At 40.7% G+C, this 23,627-nt stretch overlaps 1 protein-coding gene across 1 annotated transcript in view; it reads left to right on the top strand.

The window, feature by feature from the left end:
- Positions 1–2,322: 2,322 nt before the first annotated feature.
- PPA2 (inorganic pyrophosphatase 2) overlaps positions 2,323–23,627 on the top strand; it is a 35,352-nt gene continuing 14,047 nt past the window's right edge. Inside the window, exons 1-7 of the mRNA XM_072335700.1 lie at positions 2,323–2,487; positions 4,682–4,746; positions 6,695–6,739; positions 14,958–15,011; positions 16,410–16,529; positions 17,853–17,939; positions 19,223–19,349. Coding sequence (XP_072191801.1) covers positions 2,346–2,487; positions 4,682–4,746; positions 6,695–6,739; positions 14,958–15,011; positions 16,410–16,529; positions 17,853–17,939; positions 19,223–19,349 — 640 coding nt within the window. The 5' untranslated portion in view covers positions 2,323–2,345. The remainder of the gene's footprint in view (positions 2,488–4,681; positions 4,747–6,694; positions 6,740–14,957; positions 15,012–16,409; positions 16,530–17,852; positions 17,940–19,222; positions 19,350–23,627) is intronic.

The following is a 23,627-nucleotide window of genomic DNA, read 5'->3' as shown; positions in this document are numbered from 1 at the left end:
CTTCTGTAGTATTAGAATAATTTTTGATACATTGGAGTATTAAAACAATAGGTCCTCTGCTCTGGTAGTGTTAATAGGACTTGCCCATGTTTTTCTACCGTATCTTTCACCATTGCGAAGTAACAGAACGGCATCTTTTTATTCACCCAAAAAGAGCCTGCATAGAAACTCATTTATATTTCATAAATTCCAAGTGTTCAGATAAGACCTCACACGACAAAGGAGAACTCTGCACTCAGAATTCATGCATCTTACAGCAGCTCTTGACCACAGCTGTGTATTTTACTTCCCCGCTTGTATGGAGCGATAAATATGTTGGGTTCCTCCTAGGACAACACTACACCCAAATACCAACATTGTAAATGTAAAAATACTGCATGCGCACTCAGTCAATGATTTTTCAATGGCTCTGAACTTCCACAATCAAAGCCCAGATTCCCCAGACCCAAGCAGGGGTGGGAGGTGGGGCGCATGGCATATGTCTGTTTTTTTACCTTGTCTGTTTCAGTAGCAGGCTAACTCAAAGAAAATGCAGAACAGATTATATATATATATGTATGTATGTATATATATACACACACATATATAATGGAGAAGATTCTCTACCGTTGTTTTGTTTTGGGTTTATTTTTCCCCCGCATGAAAAATGGATGACTCACCTCCTTACAAACTCAAAACACAAAGAACTTCAAACAGACCCCCAAGTGTCCAAGAGTGAAGGTTACCCTGGAAAGCCTTGCATTTGGTGAACCCGGGGAAGAAAGATGCCAACACCTCTGGTAAGACATCAACAACTATTTAGCGGCTTCTGTGGATATGGGTAATTGTTCTACTCCTTGACCCCCTCTGCTCTCCGGAAGATAAGACTGTTGTGACAAATTTAGCAAACAATGGCACACAATAACACACACACACAAGAAAAAAAAGTGGAAAAGAAAAAGAGAGAGAAGAAAGGAGATCACAGCTTTTTATCAGAGCCCTCACGGTCATGAAAAACGCACCTACCAGCACACATAAGATGAATCATAGAAGAATATCCTGAGTTGGAAGGGACCGAACAGGATCATTGAATCCAGCTCCTGGCTCCACACAGGACCACCCAAAAACCCAAACCCTATGGCTGAGAGCATAGTCCAAATGCTCCTTGAACTCCAGCAGCTCAGGACCATGCCCACTGGCATGGGGAGCCTATGCCATGCCCACCACCCTCGGTTGAAGAACCTTTTCCTAGCATCCCATCCCTCCCATGACACAGCTCCATGCTGTCCCCAGGCCAAATCTCTGTCCCCAGAGAGCAGAGCTCTCTGCCCCTCTGCTCCCTGTGAGCCTCCATGAGGCCTCCCCTCAGTCTCCCCTGCTCTGTGCTGAACCAACTGAGGGACCCGATGCACCACATTAACATTTAAAATACCATGTAAAATAACCAAGGAAATATGCAGTTATCCTGCACAAATCTTCCAATGTAATTCAGATCAGAGTTTAAATCCAAATCTGATATTGACCACCACAGATGACTTGCTCGAGATTGAACGGTGACAACAGTAACATTAATTGTTCTGCCTGCTTCTCCATCAGTGAAACACAAGCAGCAATGTCCCTTCTCAGGAATGTTTGAAGAAGCAACGTCCCAAGAACTGCCACCTGTATCCATGGATAAATCCATCTGTAACTCTCCTTGAGGATGTAGGGAAAGGGACCCAAATTCAAAGCCACCAATGCTGCAGGAAACATCACCCGCAGAGGAATACAAAACCGGTAACACGTGAATACAGATGATAATCTAATTTATGTGTCAGCAAAGCTCAATATAACAAGTGTTATCTATCTGTGCGAACCAGTGCTAGCTGCCCAGCTACCCTGGCTTGGGAGTGGGAGCCGTGTGCTGAGAACACTTTATTGCCACAAAGAGGGCAGGATGGCAGTCATCACACCTCTGCTGGGGCTGACAAACCTGCCATGGGACCACTCCTTCCATGCCCCTATTTCCTCCCTTCTCCCAGGGCTGGGGCCAAGCAGCCGCCATCTCATGGACCCACAGGGAAACGGGGGCAGAGTTTGTGCCCGGCGGCAACTGCTGCCTCCAGGCAGACCGCCATCTTGGGCCTCTCGGGGCTGAGAGCCGCGCCTCCCCACAGGCGGCAGCACAGTACGGACTGCTGCTCTTCGTCCCCACCGGTGCGGCAGGAGGAGAGCTGGCCCTATCGCAGCAGTACCCGGTCTGCCGTGACGGGCCGTGCCGTGCCTGGGGGCAGGGACCGCTGGGGACAGCCGGGGCAGGGGGCAGGAGGCCGGTGCGGCGCAGGCCCGGCGGCCGCAGGAAGGGGAGGGAGGCGGTCGCAGCCATCATGCGTGCGCTGCCGGGGCTGGGGCGGCTGCTTGCGGCGCGGGGGTGGGGGTGGCCGCCGGGCCGCTACCTCAGCGCCATGGCCCGCTACGGCACGGAGCAGCGGGGGAGGCCCAACTCTCCCGATTACCGCCTCTACTTTAGTAAGTAGCAGCCCCCGGGGACCGGTAACCCCCTCCTTCTCCGCCTCGGGACGGGGCACGGCGGGGAAAGGCGGCAGCGGCCTGCCGCTCCCGCTGTGGCCTACTCGGGCCGCTGGAGTGTTCGCCTCCGGGTCTGCCCCCTACCCGAGGGGGCGATTTGCGTGGAAAGTGAGGTGATTTCCCGGCAGATTTGCCTTGTAGAGGAAATGCTGGACCTGCACAGTCCTCCGGGCCGGAGTGTGCAGCACGGGCGCTGAAAAGCTCCCCGAACGGTGTGGGGGTGCTGGGGCATATGGAGCCCCTGGGAGCCTAAGGATAGGCTTGGCCGAAGGGGCCTCGCGTCAGCGCTGTGTCAGCTCTATGGGAGTACTGCCTGTACGCTGTGGCCTGGCCAGCCCTCCTGGAGACGTCATGCTGTGGAGAGGCTGGCATCCAAAAGACGGGGCTGCAGCCTGAGCAGCAGCACGGTGGCACTGGGAGAGCGCGGGCAGGACTCCAGGAGGCCTCCCATTATGTAGTGGGGGCTTCAGCATTGCACAAGTCGCTAACAAAGGTGACCATGCAGCACTTTGCTGTTATGTACGTCTTTGGTTTGTCAGCTTCTCAGGAATTACATCTACCATGTCACCATGTGCCCTGTGGGCAGCACTCTTGTGCTCAGTCCCCAAGGAGCTGCAAGTCACGTCAGTCAGTGGAAGCGAGCAGCCTGCTGCTAAACTTTGCTTTAATTAGGAGGATGATCTGGGAGACTTCCAAGAGTTGCCAGCAGGACGAGGGAGGTGTATTGACTCTCTGCTCTGACCTTCTGAGGTCCATCTGGGGTACTGTGTCTGAGCCTGGGATCCCCCAGTACAAGAATTATGCGGAGCTGTTGGAGCAGGTCCAGAGGAGGGCCACAAGGATGATCAAAAGGCTGGAGCACCTTTCCTACTAAGATAGGCCTAGAAAGTTTAGGTTGTTGCGCTTGGAGAAGATTCCAGGGAGACTTCATTGCACCTTAATCCTACTCAGGCAGGAGAGGGAGTGACTTTTGACACAGCTCGATACCAATAGGATAAGGGAGAATGGCTTAAAACTGAAAGAGGGGAAATTTTAGTTACGTGCTAGGAAGAAATTCTTTACTCAGAGGAGTGAGGTGATGCAGCAGGCTGCCTAGAGCTGTGGGTGTCCCATCCCTGGAGGAGATTGTGGCCAGGTTGGATGGACTGTTGATCAGCCAGATCTAGTGGGTGGCAGCCCTGCTCCCAACAGGGTACACAATCTTTAACATCCCTTCCAACCTAAGCTATTCTATGAAAAACAGCTAGCATATGCTCCTCCTTGTTGAGGTGGTCAAAGTACAATCCAGACCTAAGTAAAGACTTTTGTGTTTCCATTTACCATAAAGAGGAGTGCTAACAAAGGAGGAACTCCTTGAGATTAGTGTTAATGCCTTGTATTACACATAAACTTATTATTATATGTTTCTGTTTATGTTTGGGCTTGGGCTTTGGTGTGTCGAAGAGTTTCCCAAGTGATTTGAAATACTTCAGTGTTTACTCTGGTAAATTCTGTTCCTTTTTACAGTGGAAACAAGGCTGAGGTGCAGACTAGGCCTCCATTAAGGTAATGTCAATTTTTGCAGGATTTGAGGTACCATGTTTCATATGTAGGGCCTGAGTGGTTATACCATCTCTTGTATATTCTCTTTGTCAGATTTCAGCATGTTGAAGAATTTTCTCTTTGTGATTGTGAAATTTAGCTCACTAGAAATACAGTGAAGTCATTAGGGCTATACTACTAGAAGCCCATGGAGATTCACTGATCACTCTGAGGTTCCCTTGGTATTCCACACCTTTTTTTTTTTCCTCTTTTAATGGCTGTGTATTGCCAGGAAGGAAAGGAAAAGACAAGGAAAGGATCTTCTCATCTTTCCATAGCTTGTATTGCCAGCTAGTCAGAAAAGAGAAGTGTGGTATTGAATACTAAAGCAGTAATTCTGGTTCCAGTAAGTCAGTGTCAAAGAATCAAATACGTTGTCCTGCAAGTAGCTTGTTTTTTCAGTCTTTGGAATTAAACTTCACAAAGAGGTTTAATTGATGTATATGTTGTCATATCATAGATTTTTATAATGCATAATAGTCATTATCAGTGCAGACATCTTACAGCATTCATATCTAGATTTATAATGTTACTTCATTGTTTTATTTTTCAGAGAATGCAGATGGTAAATACATTTCCCCGTTTCATGATATTCCACTCTTTGCTGGATCCAAAGAGGTATATACTTTTGCTTTGAGCACTCTTACATGGAGTATATAATATAGAGTATATATGTGCATTATATAGAGTATATATGTGCGTGACAAGTGACAGGACGAGGGGAAATGGCCTCAAGTTTTGCCAGGGCAAGTTTAGGTTGGATATTAGGAAGAACTTCTTTACAGAAAGGGTAGTTAGGTACTGGAATAGGCTCCCCAGGGAGGTGGTTGAATTGCCGTCCCTGGGTGTGCTTAAGAGCCGTTTGGATGTGGTACTCAGGGATATGATTTAGCAGAGGTTTTTTTAGAGATGGGGTACTGGTTAGGCTGCGGTTGGACTTGATGATCTTCAAGGTCTTTTCCAACCTGGGTAATTCTATGATTCTATGATTTATATCTCTTATATAGAGAGATATAAATATATATAAATATTATATTTATATCTCTCTATATAAGAGATATAAATGCACATTTAAATGGGAATTTTTTTTTAAACAATTAAGAGACAAGTCTGTAGCTCCAAAAGAGGCATATTAATCCAGTCTGAAAAGTAATGTAAGCAAGATAACTCCACCTCATTTTCTCAGTGAAGTTAAGTAATTTGTACTGAAGCCTCATAACTGTGTGAATAAGCTGCTTGTCCTTTTAAGGCTCCAGGTGACAGAGGGTAGGGAGAACCAGTACTCTCAGTATCATGTGGTAATTCTCTGTGCTTAAAGTTTGTGTTCACAGGTTCTTGAACTCACTTTGTATTGTTATTTTAAAAAATGGATTTTTTCTATGTCTGCATTTAAACGTGCATTTCCTTGCCGTGGAACATGTACAGCACATACTTATGTGACTTCTGGTGTATTTTTTTTTTTCACTCCCAAGAGGAGGATTATAATTGGAAGCCAACAATAATGCCCAAGAGAGAAGTGGTAATCGCACCTTTAGAGAATTACGAGGCATGAGGTGCAGCTGAGCACTTTCACGTCTTGTTAGCCACGTTCCCTGGAGTTTCATTATAGCAATAATGAAACGCCTGTTTTATATGTCACCAGTGGGAACTGACAGTCTTTGGTTTAGACTGAGGTTTGCTTGTTATGGTACACTTGTTACACAAACAGGTTGGGAAGGTTTTGGCCGTTTTCTTGATTTGTTGCTGGGACTCTATGGGTGACGTGAGTGGTGAGATGAGTCAACAGCCATAGTGTGTTCAGAAGTCTCAGTCTGAGTAGTGAACCAATCTCCTGAATTATTTAAACTGTCATTACTAAAATGCTCTGTTGACTGGGTGCTATTAATATAAAATCAAGGGGCATTTTCACCCGCATGTTCTTTAGAGGCCTTGCTGTCCCTGCTCCCAGAATTTAAGGTTTGGAGGGATGGATTATGGTTTATGAGTTTTCTCTGGGTTAAATTATAGTACAGTGAAGACTGATTAATACAGAGAGCCTTTAATTTTGGCTGTATGAGCAAGGAAGGCGCTTCCTGTGCGACGTGAGCACCAGAAAAGAGTTGTTGTGAAGGTCTATGTTATTTTTACCCTCTTTTCAAAATGAGGAGGCTAGGACTTACATGTTATGTTCTGTGCCTCCTCTAATCTAAGCTTTGTGAACTTAATTTTATGGTGGATAACTCCAGGCCTATTTTCCATATTGTTTTTTATTTTGGTTTTTGTTCTTTTCAAGTGAGCAGAAGAATGACTGATGTGTTTTAAACAGCTGATGCTTAAACTACTGCTTTAAATCTAAGCATAGCAGAGAGGAAGTGGATATGTCCACGTGTATTTTATTTTGCTCAGTTAACATTGGGAAGGTTATAATTTCACAATCAAGTGGGACCAACAGCTTATTTTAAAAGCTACTGTTTATGCCTTTATACATAAAAGAGAGTGTTTCATTTGCATTTAAAACTATTAAAATCTGTATTGATGTGAATACATTATTGCTCACTAATGTTTTTTATTTGCCCTTACCTCATAGGATAAAGAGATTCCTGCAAAGAGGTCAAAGACTACAGGAAATGAGGTACAGCTGGGTTCTTCTTTTTTTTTCCCTCCTTCTCTTCTTTTCTCTTCTTTTCTTTTCTTTTCTTTTCTTTTCTTTTCTTTTCTTTTCTTTTCTTTTCTTTTCTTTTCTTTTCTTTTCTTTTCTTTTCTTTTCTTTTCTTTTCTTTTCTTTTCTTTTCTTTTCTTTTCTTTTCTTTTCTTTTCTTTTCTTTTCTTCTCCCTCCTTCACATCATTTTGCTGTTCTGCAAAGTGATCTTTTACTGAATATAGTTAATATAGTTCGAGTCTTTCAGGAGAAAAATACTTACTTTTAATTCTCAACGACAAACACTTTTATACCACTCTCTCAAAGTTTCATTATGACTATTAAATGTAGATATTTTTTCTTTTTGGAAAAGCATTTGCATTAAAATACCTCCTTTAGTGAAATATTCATGATGCTTTGACCATGGGTTAATTTTGGTATATATACAAAGCTTAAGAGATTCTAAGTACGTAGGGCAGAAATCAGAATTACTATTCCTGCTTTTTACACCTGAAGTAGCATTTTCTGTACTCATCTAGTAAGCCCAAAGAGAGAAAATCACATTTGCTAGTGGTTCAGTATTAACCAGCATTAAAGCTGAGCCTTAGAGAAGCCCAAAGAAACATGGCAGGTCTATTCAAGCTTTTCCTGTGGAAAAGTTGTTTATGCAAGTGTCCTTTCCAAAAAGTAGCTTTTTTTTTCTTTTTTTTTTTTGGTCAGTGCTTTTCTTGGCAGGGGAAGAAGTTCAGTAGAATAAACAAAGACAGCCACGGGGTTAGTAGTGTCCTTTCTTCTTTCTCCTGTGCCCCTCTGTCTTCTCAGTATCTGTTTGACCAGTCATATTGCATAACTGTAACTATCCATGCATTGTTAAAGAGCTGTTTGAAATATCTTCGTACAGGTTTACAACTGGCATGGTATACACTTGTTTCTGTACTATACAACAGTCCCAACACAGTCCTGCACAATATATTTTTTCCACCTTCAAGCTGCATTACACTTACTGGGTTTCCTGCTGCTCAGTGCCAGTTTAGGTGCTATTTGGTAGATGTAGGATCATACCTGCCTGATAAGTTGATGAGGAGAAGTATGTCCTAATAGCCTTTCTCGACCTTCTTGCGATGCGAATTCTTAGTTATTGGTCTTAGTGCCACAGAGTTTATCTGCTGGTGGCAAAACTGCAGCCCCTGTTTTGTACAGTGTTTAAGTTCCGTCTGTGTGATGGGAAGTTTGGTAGTTCATTTAGAATTGTATGTCTGGTTGCCTGTCTCTGGATCACTCTGTGGGCAAAACAAACAAACCAACCAACCTGTGAAGCTGAGCAGCTTTTGTTTTCTGGGCCAGTGTAGACTCTAGAGCTGCTTCAGTTAAATCTCACTATGAGAGAACTCTGGGCTGTGGTTGCATACAGCTGTGGAAAAGGAGCAAAGGCAAATGCAAATGTTGGTCTTTGAGCACCTCATGTGAGTAGGCAAATGAGCATGTAGTCTGTAGGCTTCCCAAATCTGTTTGGTCTTTGCTTAGGTGGTGAAAGGGGAGAATGCAAATCATTTAGAAAACCTGTTTTCACCATGTTTGGGAGCTGAGAAGAGAAAAAATAAAGGAATTTTTGTGTTCAGGAAAGCAATGTTCATTGGAGTCTTCAGCAGCCTAGGTCACCCTTGCCTGGGGAGAAATGTATTTCTGCAAGCTTGTGATCAGGGAAAGTATAACTTAATCAGGGCATAAAGAGAAACTGAGAAATATAATGCTGTGTACTGCTTTCTGGAGACCTTTGAAGCACTATACTCTGTAACTTGGTCTAGGGGTGCAGAGGCTACTGTTGTTATTGGGTGCTGAGTTGATCCTTGCTGCATTTGGCCAGAATTCAAAGGTAACAGTTCTGTTTTACCTAGGAACAAAGTTAAATCTCATGCTTCTGCTTTAAGACTCAGGGTCGTTCTTAATAAATACGTTTAAGAATGAAAAAAGATGAAATTTCTGCATGAGTCTGTTCAGTCCCTCTAACTTTAAATTGTTCTTTGCATTTCTTACACAGGGAAGAAGGTCTCAAAAATAGGAATCTGTTTATAGGATAAAAGAATGCGCATCTTGTAAGTCTGTTAGCTGTTCTGCAGTCTCAGCTTCTAGTTTGAAGGGAAAAGCTGCGATAGTTGTGTATTAAATCTAAGAAACCCTTCTTTCTTGCAATGTTTTAGACCTTCCCAAATCTCTCTCTATTAAATTTAGTTTTGCAGCTGTTGACAACTGATCTTTTGACTGTTCAGAGACTAAAAAGGAGTTACTTTCATGGGGAAGCTATGTTGGAAGAAAACATATTCAGCGTCAGTCCCAAAACTGTTGCCAGCCTGCTGTCTGAACCTCTGCTTTGTCTTTAGTATTGCAGGCAATTGGAATCCACTCTTCCTGAGTAAACCTTGCTGAAAAACATCAGAAGTTTCACATTTGTGTCTGAACAGATGGATGTTTCCACTGTGGTTACAGTCAAAACTGTCTGGGATGGACTGTTCAGTAGAGAGTCTTGCAAGTCTGGCAGGAAGGTTTGAAGAGGTCATAGTTTTCTTTTCAAGACTATTGTGAAGCATTGCATCCTTGCTGTAGTGCAAGAGTTTCTAATCCATTGTTATTGTCTATGTCTTTGGTATTCACCTTATCTCATTCAGGGGACCCAGGTGTTCCTAAATACCAAGGTTTATTTAAAACATTGGCCTTAATCTGTCCAAGCACACAGAAATTATACTCCTAATTTGCAGACACCCACTGGAGCAGTTGAAAAATAGCAGAAAGAAGTAAGACAGGTTTGGTTTTGTTGTGTTTTGTGGCTTACACAAGGCTGGAATGCCTTTGTGGACTTAAGTTGAATTCCTTCTGTCAGGCAAAACCTTTTGATAGATTAGGCAGTGGGATGAGATACTAGAAGCCATCACCATTGTCATGCAGTCTGAATAGGCAGTCAGATTGAAGGCCTGATGCTTGGAGCAGAGTTCCCATTTGTGGTGTCAGAGTTGTCTTACTATAGTGCCAGTATGTTCTGTAAGCAGGGAAGAGCTGGAATCATTTCTCATATAATACAGGTGCAAACTTTGGCTGTATGTTCTCTTTTAAATACAGCTTCTCTAACCTTTTTTAGTCATGTTAGACACCTTTTTGTTGTGTGTAAGTTGGGCTGTAATGGGTCCATTACATGTGTATAGAGTTGTGTGTTCCAAAATTAGATTATCTGTGAAGGTTTCACCCTGATGTGTGAAGTTGCCTGGCTTTTTTCTATGCATCTCTCCAGTAGCTGCACATTTTGCTTTGTGTTCTTGCAGCTTACTTCTGTATTTATTAGTCTTCTCTCATCTGTCCAGTAAATTTATTGGGGTAGAGTGTCAGCGTGTCAGACTTGACTTTAGAGAACTAATTTCTTGAAATGTGAGGTTTTAATTGCATCTTTGTCAGGTTTCTATCTTGAGTAGTTGTGCAGGTGAATATGCGATAACTAGTTGATCACCATTTATATATTTGTGGATAAAATTTCTTCCGCGATGTTCTCTGTTTTCATTGCACGTTAACATGAGGGAAGCACACTGTGAAAAACCTGAAGGCACTGCATGTTTACAGTGTGCTCCATGTTCCTTTTTTGGTGGGTGTTCTATTAACTTGTCTTGGGAAAGTTCTGCTGACTTCTCTTTTAGGTACAGTATTTGGTCTCCAAATGCTACTGATATGTAGTTTGTTGTTTTCATTGGCAGTTGCCTCATAGGAATGCTTATAACACAGGGAGTCTTATGAACAAGCCTCTCTTCATTTATTTCTGGTCATATTTCATGCCAGTCTGTACTTTCCTTTTTTTTTTTTTTTCCTTTTTTTTTTCCCTTTTTTTTTTTTTTTCTCTTTGTTTTTCTTTCTGTATTCTCATAAACTCTTGTTATTGAAAACACCATCCTTTATTCAGACCGCTAGTGCTGGACTGCTGGACTACTTTTCATTCTGCTTAGTCCACAAGTGCAAGCTGCTGGTGAGAATCCCTGTAAGACTGCAAATGAGCAAGTAGAAAGAAATGAAAATCGTGGCTATATTTTTCTTATCTCTGTATTATGAGCTCTGAGTTTCTCCATGAAGAGGGTCAATAGCCCTGAAGTGCAGCCTTCAATACTTCAGGTGTATTTTTTTAAAGCACTCTACTATAAAAGTGACTAACGTAACGGTAATCTTCAGCTTACCTCATGCAGTACTGATGGTGAATGGCAGTCAGGCCTTAAGGAGCATATTAAAAAGATAATGATTATACTGAGTTTCTCTTCTTCGTATTTCTCATTTTGTCACTCTTGTTCTGCATGGGTTGCTCTGCTTCTTCAAATAAGCTGATGCTTCAGTTGAGCATTACATGTTGCAATCCTTGAGCGCAACTGTACCTACTCAAACCCCTCCCCTCAAATACACAACACAGGAACTTAGGAAGACTGAGAAATGAAATAGTTGAGCAAGAGGGGCAAAAGTTAGGCAAGGAAGAAAAACCGTTTCTGAGAATGATTAATGGGAATCCGGAAGGGTGGGATGCAAAAATAGTGTCAGAAATGTGTTTAATTTCTTTTCTGCTGACCTGTGATATTCAAATTTGTTACAACAAACCTGGACCAAAAGGAGCCATCTTCTATAAGAGTCTATACAACCAGAGCCAGCAGTAATTTCTGCCCATCAGTCGTCTGTGGAGACAAGTGTCCTGCCGTTTACATTAGTACAACAGTGTGTATTTTCCTTGCTTTTCTCAGCACGTGTAAGAGCATTCTGAAGATTATTTCTGTGTCTTGTTAACTTTGTGCTTAAAAAGCTAACAAAACTAAATGAAAAAAGCCCACCCTGTTCCTATTGTCTCTGTTAAATAATAAAGTAGAAATGATTGTTACATTAAAAACAGTTTAATTCAAAATGAATGCAGTAAGTTGCCAAGCCTTGTTGAAGAAAACACCCTACTAAAGTAAACACTTATTTACATCCTATGTGAATTCCTATGTGACATAGTTTGACTGTCCTTAGAAAATAAAGGATTCTTTTTAGCTGGTTTCTTTTTCTGATGTAGTTTTCTGATGATTTTCATACTCAGTTTTAGGAATTGGGAAATATCCATTTGACCTTTCCATGTTGTGCAAATGGATTTTTTTTCCCCTTTCTCTCCTCTGGATATAATAGAGCAGAAGTACAAACGTATGTCCAAAGTTCAAATTAACCCAAAGTCAAACAAGCTCCGCAACACCTTGGGTTAAACATCCCTCTGGGCTCTATAGGGTCGCCTTCCCTGGCTTCTGAGTTTTCTCCCTTTTTCTGAATCTAGATAAAATCTGGACTTTGGCAAGCAGTGATCTCAAAGGCAGACCAGCTGACTGCTGGCGTGTTAAGGCAACTAAATGCTAAACTTCCTGAAGCAGTAGTTTTTGCTTCATGAGAAATGAACTTCTGGCATTTCTTTTTCTCTCATTGGAAGGTGTGCCATGGGCTGTTGGAGCAGTCTTTCTGTTGCTCATGTGGGTTTTTCCTGAGGTGGGTTTTTGTTTTACTGATGAACGATAAAAATATCAGTTACGAGATGCATTGACCAGCCAAAGCTAACCACCGAATGGCACATGCAGATGGTAATCTGTGGAGGCATGTGATGCCTGCAATGTTTCTGTTTGTAGCTGGGGTGAGGAGTGTTCTGCAGCAAGGACTTGAGGGAGAGCATTGTAGTGGATGGAGGGAATAGATGCCTGGTGTGGAATAGTGTAAGAGTGAAGGAAAAGGAGTCCTGGATGACATTTAGGCAAGCAGGGAAACAAGGCAGTAGGAAAGTAGAGGGAAAAAGAGAAACAACCTTAAAACAAAACAAAAACCGCAAACTAGAGAAACATACTTCTCCCTTTCCATCTGTCAAACTGTCTAATACGTCCTCTTTCCACTTCAGTGAATTCTGCCTCATCACTGTGGAAAATGTAATTGATCTATAAATAAAACTTTATTTTTAAAGGTAATCTCTGCATGAAGTTACTAGTCTCTTGTAAATGCTTGTGGCAGTGTAGTGTTAGTGAGAGTACTTCTGGGGTTGGGTTTTTGTTTTTTGTATATGAATTAATCTGTCAGGCTGTCATGTTTAAGATCTGACGATTCATTTTTGACTGATAGCACAAATTATGAAGGCCTGGTCTTAAAGCCAAGTCAAATCTAAGTCATTCCTTTTGAGAGAAGAATTGCAGTTCACTTTGGTCCAGCTGTGATCCAGTCCTGAGAAATGTTCTGGTGAGGACCAGTTGAAGTTCCAGACGGCATTTGTAGGTTGTCGTACTTGAGGCGGTGAGGAAAATAGGCAGTGTCATTCTTCACAGCACAAGATTTTCATGGAGGATGAGACACTGTGTTTAACTGCAGGGGAAGTTTGTCTTTTTTCTGCCTGTAGTTACCAGTCAGAACAGTTCTTTCACTTGCTGGCACTTTCTTGTCAGCACCAGCTTCCAAGCTGTGCATTTCTTTTTCCAAATGTTTCTGAGATGGTTGTGCAAACTTTCTTTGGCTGTTTTCCAGCCTTGCCCTTACCTGCTGCTGCATGTACATTTCTTTGTTCTGCATCTGCTTCCTTAGTCTTGACGTCTTTGAACTCCTTGAGGGCTTCTCAGTTACATCTGTGCTTATATACATAAAGTGTGCTTTGTGGAAGTGATCTAGAGCATCATTCTCCTTTATTTTTTTTTCATTTTCCTCTTGTTTAATGTGCTTGATTATGACCTAATAATTATGTACATAAATGCCACTGATTACAATATGGGTACAGTACTTACAGATGGCAAATTTCATTTAAATCTTCTGGAATTTGCCATCAGGATTTTGTATAACTTGTAGTCTCATAGGAAAAACGGTGGGTGATGGTGAAAGTTGCCTTCTCGCTTCCTGCATTCCAGTTTTGAGGAGAAAAGATCACAAAACCATCGGGGTGACTTTAATTAGACTGTGGCATTGCCCCGCTAATGGATTTTTTTTGCTGTAACATAGAATCGTAGAATCATCAAGGTTGGAAAAGACCTAAAAGATCATTCAGTCCAACTGTTCACCTGTTTCCAATAGCTCCCAATAAACCACGTCCCTTAACACAACATCCAGTCATTCCTTGAACACCCCCAGGGTTGGCGACTCCACCACCTCCCTGGGCAGTCCATTCCAGTGCCTGACCACCCCTTCTGAGGAGTAATATTTCTCAGCTGTAGCATGCAAATAGGAAACATCCAAATATTTGAGTGTCTGCTACAGCTTTACTTGTAGTGTAGTTCAAGAGTCAGTACAGTTCTTCAGTCAGTTAATTGTTTTCTACAGATGTCTTCAAGAACATATTTTGACCTTTTCTGATCTGGTGCCATTTAACAAAACACAACGTTTTCTTTTTATATGAAGAGGTAATGTGGTATTTGGGATTATTACTTATGGAGAAAATAACCATAGGCATCACTGGGTTTGGTCTAGTTACCCATGTTGATTGATACTCTGTTCTCTTTAACTCTGTGTTTAACCCTGATAGCCTCAGAAGGGGAAACCTTACAGCAGTTAGAGCTTTTCTTAGTTGTTTTGGTTTTGTTTTGTTTCTCGTTTTTAATTTTTACTTTGTTTCTACTATGAAGAGGGCTTAGAGTAAAATGAGGTATCTGCATCCTTTCACTGCCATTGCTTTTGGATTCATTGTGCCTTGCTTCAGATAGATTTAACTGACAGTCAGAAACGTCAGTAGCTGTTAGTTGTTTTCTAGTTATTTTTTTATTAGAATAAAAAAAAGGCATAAAAAAAGACCTGAAGAAATAAGTCCTTGTGGTGGTTGTGAGATAATGTATTGTCCTTTCCAGTGCTTGAAAGTAGCTGATTCTTTCCTATAGAAATGTTCAGGCTTTTTTGACTAGTGGACAAAATACTGCCTGTGGTGAACCATTCTATGGGCTCATTGAGCATTGTGTGAAGAGTGATACTGGTAGTGGAACAAGAAGCACTGTGTATTTCCATTATTCATTCATATTCTCAGAGGTGAACAGGTGAAGGATGAACTGAGGAGGCTGAATATTACTGTGAGGAGCTAAACAAATTGTACTTAAGTAAAAGCAGCTGCTACAGTGAGATTTGTTGTATATTGCAGCTAAACACACGGGAGAGAATTTCTTTTATTGAAAAATATTAAATGTTAAGTGGGTTTTATTTTCAATTCTTTAATTGTTTTTGTTTTAGGTCCTGTTTAATATGGTTGTAGAAGTGCCTCGTTGGACAAATGCAAAAATGGAGGTAATTAAGAAAAATACTTGAATATATAGGTATTTCTGAAAGTAATGACGGTGCGGTGCGTTCCAGTATTCAGAGTTTAATCAGTGTGGATTGCTCTTTATTTTCTATTTTTTTCTTTGTTAAAATATTAACTTGAAGTTGTGCATACAGACATTACCAGTGTGAATACAGAAAGCTCTTGAGTCTGGAGTTCTGTTCCCCTTCTGCAGGTGCTCATTCTTGACATTCTTGATACTTCATACCTGCAGCAGACCTCACCAGAGCACTGAGCTGCAGGATGCTGTCTTACCACTTAGCCTTAGTCCTACTCAGTCATGAAAGTTCAGAGGAGCTGAGGCACTTGCCACTTGTCACTTAATCTTCTTTGCCTCAGTTTATATTGAGAAAAACCATAACTGAACTCCACTTCTGTTGTAATCCCAAGTTCCACATCTTCCCTGTTAAGTTATGACCAGAAGCAGTGATATCCGGTGTGAAAATAAGTGTGGGAGGGCTTATTTGTGGAATAAATGCACATTACTGACAGGACATTGTGGCCCAAACAGGTTGAATTCCTTTAGGATGACTTTGCTTTTGGTGTTTTAGTTAAATTACAAGGGTGTTTTAAAATGGATATGAACTAAGGGCTGTGTGCCCATGCATACAAGCTGTGTATGGCCTGAACCAGCACATGCTCAAAGCCCTTAGTAAGTATGACAACATCCAGGTGAGTCAAGCTAGCGTAGTTGTTATGCGGAGTGGCAGAAGGGCAGTTCAAGTGAATTAAGTGATAGGCTGCTGGGTTTATGTTTGAGGTTGTATAAGGATTATGACAGTAATGAACTGTTCTGTAATAATCAGTTCAGTCCTTCCAGGAGTGCAACTTCATGTGTAAGAATGCCTTCTAATGCTAATTTAATTTGTTCCAAACCTAACATGTAGTTGTCATGTGGTGCCTGTACAGAACATGTCCTTACCAAAAAGCATTTGTCTGCTTAGAAGTGATGGAGATAAGGGATGCAGTAGGAGAGCAGTGGCTGGGGGGTGGGTGTGATGATGGTGGAACAATTCCTCCTATTGTTGTCTGAAGAAATTGTTCCACTATGTGTATCTCTGTTGAAATTGTACCATAAAGAGCAAATTCTTTTCAGTATTTGATTGACCGTGGCAGTCTCCTTATAAATTTATGTCTTTCTCTTCTTGAAATAATTCCTTTGCATACTTCCCAACATTATTTAAAACCTTAATAAGCAACTTTTTGAAGATGACCCTTGAGATTTACAGGGGGACCATCAGACTCTTAATATTCCTCAAACCACTAGCACATGCTCTGGGATGGAGCTAAATGGTTGGATACTGAATGAATTGCTTTTTCTTTTACAGTTCTCTCTTTCTCTTTGTCTTTCATGATCTACTTAGATTGCCACTGAGGAGCCGTTGAATCCCATTAAACAAGATACAAAGAAAGGCAAGCCTCGATATGTGGCAAATATCTTTCCGCACAAGGGTTATATATGGAATTATGGTGCCCTCCCTCAGGTAACATTTTTGTTATAATGTTGAAAGTTTTCTGTCTTCTGTGTAAATTACCTTGTAAATCTTGAGTACTGCCTGAATGCAGATCAGCTGCAAGAGGGATGTTTCTTTTTGATTATTTGGAAATTACGATTTTTTTATGTAAGGCTTTATTGTCCTCATAAATTTTGGTCGGAATTTGGGTGTGGGTGTAAATATGAGCTCTGATTCAGGAAGGAGTTAAATGATCAAGAAATCCTGAATCTTCAGTTTACATTTGTGATTTGTAGTTACAGAACTACTATCGTGGTTTGCCAGTCAAGAATACTTCTTCAAGTAGCCCTTTCCTGTTGAAGCGAGGCATTTAAAAAACAACAACAACTCATTTAGGAGCATGTATTGCAGCATAAATATTAGTCAGGATTTCTTAGTATCTTTAAGAAAGAGGAACAGGATGGCTTATCTTTCTTCAGATTAAACCTCAACTGCCTTAGCTAACTTTGCTCTGAACTGGAAGGCTTCACTGATTGTGGCACTTTCAAAACTGTGTTTGAGCCTTCTCACAAGCCAAAAACTAATGGCTGAAGTTTTTGTCATAATTAAAGTTCTAAACAACTGCTTTTCATTTCTCTAAATAGCAGATTGAAGTTAAGCCAGTATTGAAGGACATGATGGAGCTAGGAAAGATAGTTTCTTTTTATTACGCTTTAAGCAGTAAAAATTTACTCCTGAAAAAGTACTTATGTATTTCATCCCTGAAGAGGAGATAGGTAGGGGGTGGAGCATAGCAATAAAGTCCTTACTCAGTTAGCAGTCTCAGTAGGTAGTTTCCAGTTAGATATTGCTAAGAACAAAAAAAATCCATTCAACATTTTGAAATTTGTTTGTGCTTTAGTACAAAACTAAAATTAGTCATCTGAATATTTTCCTGAATGATGTGTGCTATGCTGGACTGCTAAAACAGACCCTAGGAAATGCATTTAGCTCCCCTTACCACCTTGTCAATAACAGGTCTGGAGATAATTGTAGTTTTCTGTAGTGACTTTAAAAGGTCATTTGTATCCTTATGCATCCAATTGTCTTCTAGCTTAATCACTGCTATTTCATGAAGTGTCTCTTCTGTCTTAAATATAGTTGTTCTGTTTGTTGGTGTTATCTGTCCTCAGCCAGTTGGTGGTTCAGAGTTTTGGTTGGTTGATTTATTTTTTTTCTTTTCTGATTGAGTAAGTCTTCTCTCAGCAAGCTGACTTTTTAATTGGTGTTTTTATAGCCACTCAGTAATTTAGTGGTTAGATGAATAGTAATAGCAGATCAGTTGGTAACTCACGCTTCTTCTTCCTTTGACAGACCTGGGAAGATCCAAACCATACAGATAACATTACTGGATGCTGTGGGGATAATGATCCTGTTGATGTTTGTGAGATAGGTTCAAAGGTTTGTCATTGTCAAGATTAATTTCATGCTTTGGCTATAGCTTTTGAAAGAGAATGACAGATGGGAGACAAGAGAAGGTGATAGTAGTCAAACTTGGGACAACTAAAATATGTCTGATAGGTCTGATAATAGATAAGAAAGCAGTGTTTGTGTTGTTATTGTTTGTTCCTGATCTTTTTTTAAATTATTTTTATTTTATTTTTATTTTATTTATTTTTTCTTTTTAAAGTGGGGAAGTATTTGGAGAAGTCTAGGTGCTGGATAGAATAGGAGCTGTTGGAACTTTGTGACTGGACAGAGAGGAGAAAAGAGTTAAGATTTTGAGGAAGGAAGGACTTCCTTCTTTTTCCCTGGCTAGCAGCACTAAAGCTAAAGCTAAGATAGGGGAAGATGAGGAAATATGGCAGTGTCACGCAAATAAGATTACAGGGTCAGACCCACAAAGGAGTTGCTTGAGTTTTCTCATGGGTGAAACAAAAAATAGATCTCACTTCCCTAGAGGAGAAGAACCCATTGCATTTATAAGGTATGGAGTGAGTGGATGAAAAAGAGGCTCAGTAAACACTATTAGTAGGTATAAGGGTAAGGCTTAGCACACTGAAATAAAGTCCTCTTTATCTGGAGACAGCAAAGAATGGATTCATTTGCTGTGGTACCAAAGACTGGATAATAACACAAAAGAGTTTGAAAGAGGGATCTCTTGGGCTACCTAAGGCAAGAGGAAATTTAACGGGTGACCTCAACGCAGGTAATTTCACTTGAGAAAGGGAACCTGAAGTTGAATTTCAAGGGGTCCAGAGAGTATTATAAAGGAGTATTATCTGGTAGGAGGAAAGTTCCAAGGAAAATGCAAAAAAACAGTTATGCTAATATTTTTGGGGAAGAGAGTGTACAGTGTGTGTCTGGGTGTGCACGTATGTTGGAGTCTAGAGGAAGGAACAACAAGAGACAGATGAAAATCAAAAGTAGAGAAAGCAGAGAGTTAAGGGGAAGGAAGGAGCTAGAAAATACTTGACAGATACTTTTAACTTGTAGACTGGGGCAAAGATGAGAGGAAGGTGGGACAGAGGAGAAGGAAAATATTCTAGCTTGTGTTATCTCCTTAAGTAAATATTGGCTGGAGAATTGAAAGCAAGAGTAGGTCAAGACCTATGTGTACTGGGTTTGAAGGTCTATCTTGCAATGTTGTTAGCTGCTGGTCAAACAGATACTAAACCATTTTGTTGGAAGAGAGATTGCAGGAAGTGTTTTCCACATATTTTTGATGTTATGTTCTGTTCTAGGTTCGCTCTTCTGGTGAGGTTATTCAAGTGAAGGTCTTGGGTGTTTTAGCTCTTCTTGATGAAGGAGAGACAGATTGGAAGATAATTGCCATTGGTGTGGATGACCCAGAAGCCCAGAAAATCCATGGTAAGCATTTTTACCTTTCTTTATGCAAGTTATGTCAGCAACTCGAACTGTTATACCTGAGCTTATGCCACACAGGACAAGAAGATACAGACAGCCAAGAGACAAAAATCTTCTTTTTTCATTAGTTAAATTAAGTGCTTCCTTCAAAGCAGGCATGTATGTTTTCATACTGAACTTTTGGAAAGGTTGATGGGGATTTTCAAGAGGACTTGTTATGCAGGAAATCTTCAGGAGCAATTTGTTCTGAAAGAGATCTCTTAAAATTAGTGTGTATTTAACCACTCCGATTGCATAGCACACTGCTGTTTTCCGTGTTGACAAAGCATTTCCAATGTTTGTGACTTGTAACTGCAGTACTACCAGGGATTGTTGCCTAATAGGAACAGTAAGATTTCTCCTCTTTGCTTGGAAATTTGGAAAGTGAACTTCTGATGCACCCTACAATCACCCTACTGTTGGCCTTGTTGATGATTAGCTTTGCAGGGTGAAATATCCTTTGCAGTGTTCCTCCTTATGACCATGCTTCTGGCATCCAAATGGAACTCAACAAATAAAAATGAGTGTGCAGTAGTTTAATAAAATGAAAGGCATCATTTTGTTTCTCTACGTTAAAAGTAGGAGTTAGGCTTTGATGGCACAGATAAGGTACAACTCTCCTCTAGATAAACAGAGCTTCATTTTATTGAGTATGGTTGTACTGAGATTCATGAGGACTAAGTGAGCTTTGTCTGGAAGTTAATGGCTGTTAAGAGATTAAAAATCAGATGTACCGTTAAGTCTTCATGGTCAGAGCCTGTTCTTTGTTGGCAGGTCTCACCAAGGCACAGAATGGCATTTCTCTATGAGTAGGGGTATCCAGTGAATTTTGAGGAATTGTGTTTCTCAACCACTGAGTCTTTTTTTTTTTGTTTTCTGAATATAAAGTAACTATTTCACTGGCCTGGCCCTTCATTCTCAGTTTTCTTGCAGGTTGCTTTGAGGTAGAGAGTACTTGCTGGGGGAAAAAAGAAGGAAAAGAGGAGATAAGGAAAAGGAAACTCTTGTGTTGATGCTGATTAAAATCATAGGGCAGATGAATTACTTCGTAGTAAGTCCTAAGAACTATTTTTGCAGTTAGAGATTAATAAGCTCAGCTTGAGGAAATAGTAGTGAATAGTTGCTGTTATTGTTAGTTTCAATTTAAACCTCCCTGTAGTTTTTATTGGGGTCTGATAGAATTGTCAGTATTTTAAAGGCAAATAATTAGCACTTTGTTTCTGTACTTTATTCTATTTACTTTTTTTTTTTTTCTTTAATAATTCCTGAGAGTTTCATCAGAAAACTGGATGAGGGAGTTTAAAGGGAGCCCAGTAAGTAGAAGTAAAACTGAGAGCTTACACCACTGTATCATAGTATCACTGGATTAAGTAGCTTTGTTCTAAAACACAAGGTTGGTTGTACTGTGTTAGTTTTTCTACAGGTTACGATTGGTCTGTGTTAGCTGTTAGCTCTGGGTTGTTTGGCAAGGGAGTAAGAGTTTGTCTTTTTTTTAAATGCAAACCCTCGCCTGTAATTGCTGTGCATATGCTTTCTTATCAGAGAATAGATGCAAGATTTCAAGAACAGCTGCTCTTCTGAGGTTCAGATCATGGAGAAATATTTATCGAGTTTAACATGATTTCCTTTCAGGGCTGGGGTTATGGTCCAGTATTTAAAAAAAACACATGACTGGCTTTGCAGTGTTTAACAGCAATCCTTCTTTGTTCTAAAAACAAACAAACCTGTTGGAGTAGGCAATGCAAAATGTCCTTTTATATGTGTTTTTTTCCCTTTCCTGAAGATGTTAATTATTTCTGCATAAAGGAACAGCAGCTATGGGTAAAACTGATACCTCCCTCAATAATTGACGTGCTACTGTGTTACAGTAGTGGCCTCCTAGGGGGCCAAGTGTTGCCTTCTTAGTCTGTCCGGTCATTTTAGCATCATTTGCTAAACATTTTGAATTGAACAGGGAATCATCACATTTGCTTTCAGCTCAGTATGTGCACAGCCCCCAGTGAACATTTGGAGAAGATAATTCTAAGGCACTGGAGTGGTGATTACTTGTAAACCCCATCCTGAGCCCACGTAGTGTGTTAACTCCACTTACTGCTTTAAGCATACCCCAGGTAGTCTGCATATTTTCCTTCGGGGATTGTGATCGTTCTCATAAGTGCAATTGATTTTTCTGAGACTTCGCAGAACTTAAAACTGAGCAGTCCCAACTTCTGAGCGGTCCTCATTGTTTATTCATAGCTCTCCACTGTATTTTGTCCTGCAGGCGTTTATGGATAAATACTGTTTTAAATTGGAATCCCTGCCTAGAACTCCCTATTTCACGCAGAGCAGTAAAAAGCTCTGGTTTATAGTGACAGTACGCAGGAATGATAAGCAATGCTCAGCACCTGCTGCAGTGGGAGCTGTGTCATCAGTGCAGAGAGCAGAGACTTAGTGTCATTTTGGACAAACTTTTGGAAGGTAATCTGTTTGCTATTATAGGACTTAATACAGGTGGGCACAAGGACAATCTCCTGATACATGCTGCTCATGAGATGCAGCTGTCTATGTGAGAAACCTTTGGTTAGTCTAATATCTGGACATGTTCAGGTGTTTATCTGGTTCAGTAAGATCTGTCTTTGTGATACCTGGAAAGCACTGTGTTGTCTTTCTGCTCAAGCAATTGCTAACCAGATGGTTATTAACAGACCAATAATGTTACTTCAGACAAGGGTCTGGGAGAGGGCCTAAAAGCTCTCTGTGCCCTGAGACGCTAAATCTTGGCAGTGTAATAGACCTGGCTTTTTTTTTTTTAATGTAGCATACCCGCCAAGAGAAGAAGCAGATTCTTGGACTGGAAAGGCTGCCTGTCTGCTCATTGCATAATTTGGATTGAATTTAATGCATTGAAATTCACATTTATATCTGATGTTTTTTACAAGATTGGGCTTAGAAAGGATGAGCCCTATTTTGGTGCTGTAGTTTGGTCTGAATGTATGCAGCATCTTCATGTTGGAAAAGAGGTTTTAAAAGTTGAAGCAGAATGTGTATTCAAAAGAACTTTGGAAAGGTCTGATTCTCAAGAGGTTGTTTTACCTGCCCAAGGTGAACTGGGCCAATTCTGGATGGCATTTCTGAAGTGATTTACTGGACTAGGATTTTAGCAAACATTATATACTATTGCTTAGTGGAAAGATTACCAAATGCATTTAACAGCAGTTGGTGATTTCTACCAGCTTTGTTGTACTGCCATTGGCTGGTAGTGATGTTGTTAACTGTGATACACTGTCATGCTTCTTTCCCAGTATACAACTCAAGACTGGCTTTTTGAGCTTACGTGATCAAACCCGAAATGGCAAAAATAAAGTATGTTGCACACTTTGTTCCAGATGTTGTTATATGCTCTTGCATATGAGTGCATTTATATGCAGAGCAGCAGCAGAGGCCCTGAAAACCTTTGGTGTGGATTTGTGTAAGCATTAAATATAAAGGAATTAATTATCTGTACTAGGGCTCCTTCTCCTACTCCCTCACACCATGCTGCACAAAATACACCAAATGCCTTTATATGGAATGTAGCTGCTATTTCCTGTAAATGTTTATAAGATGTTATTAAAAACATATGTCCTGTCTTCCTACAGACCTTGTTTAGAAAGCTTGCTGCTAGCATGTTGTTTTAGCTTTGCTTACAAGAAGCAGCATCTGTCATACTAAACATGGTAGTTTTGTACAAATGCTTTTGTTGCTCCGTTTTGTAAAGCCGGATAGAATTGAGAACTGCATTTGCATTGGCTCACTCCTTTGACAGAGAGCTAGCAGCAGTAGTTAGTGCCAACCTCTTGAAATTTTTCTTACTGAGGCTAAATTGCAGCCTTTAACATGATTAGCCTTTTTTTTTTAACCCTTGCTGCTTAACTTTGGTGCCCAGAAAAATGGGACCTGTGGTTGTATGAGACAGTATAAAGAAATCTCTCCGTAGTACCTGTTGGATGTATGTGCTGAAAATGTGCCTGCAGGAGCTTGACCTTTCTGTCTTCTGCCATGCTGAGGGCTTGCTTGCAGAGACAAAATCACATTTGACCAAGTACATGCTTGCTGCTCTCATTCATGCTTAGCCTCCTTTGCTATCAGTGGGAGTACCCAAGTCAGAGGAAAGGTAAAAGTGGATCAGGGCCTGCTGTGGAGAAGACATCTCTCTTATTTGTTTATATCTCTCTCATAATATGCAGCTTGTTTCTATAGGTATTGATGTACTTAATCTCT

Source organism: Excalfactoria chinensis, chromosome 4 (genome assembly GCF_039878825.1).
Source record: "Excalfactoria chinensis isolate bCotChi1 chromosome 4, bCotChi1.hap2, whole genome shotgun sequence".
Lineage (NCBI taxonomy): Eukaryota > Metazoa > Chordata > Aves > Galliformes > Phasianidae > Excalfactoria > Excalfactoria chinensis.
Note: the sequence above shows the minus strand (reverse complement) of the source record. Positions and strands in the feature narration are given on the sequence as shown.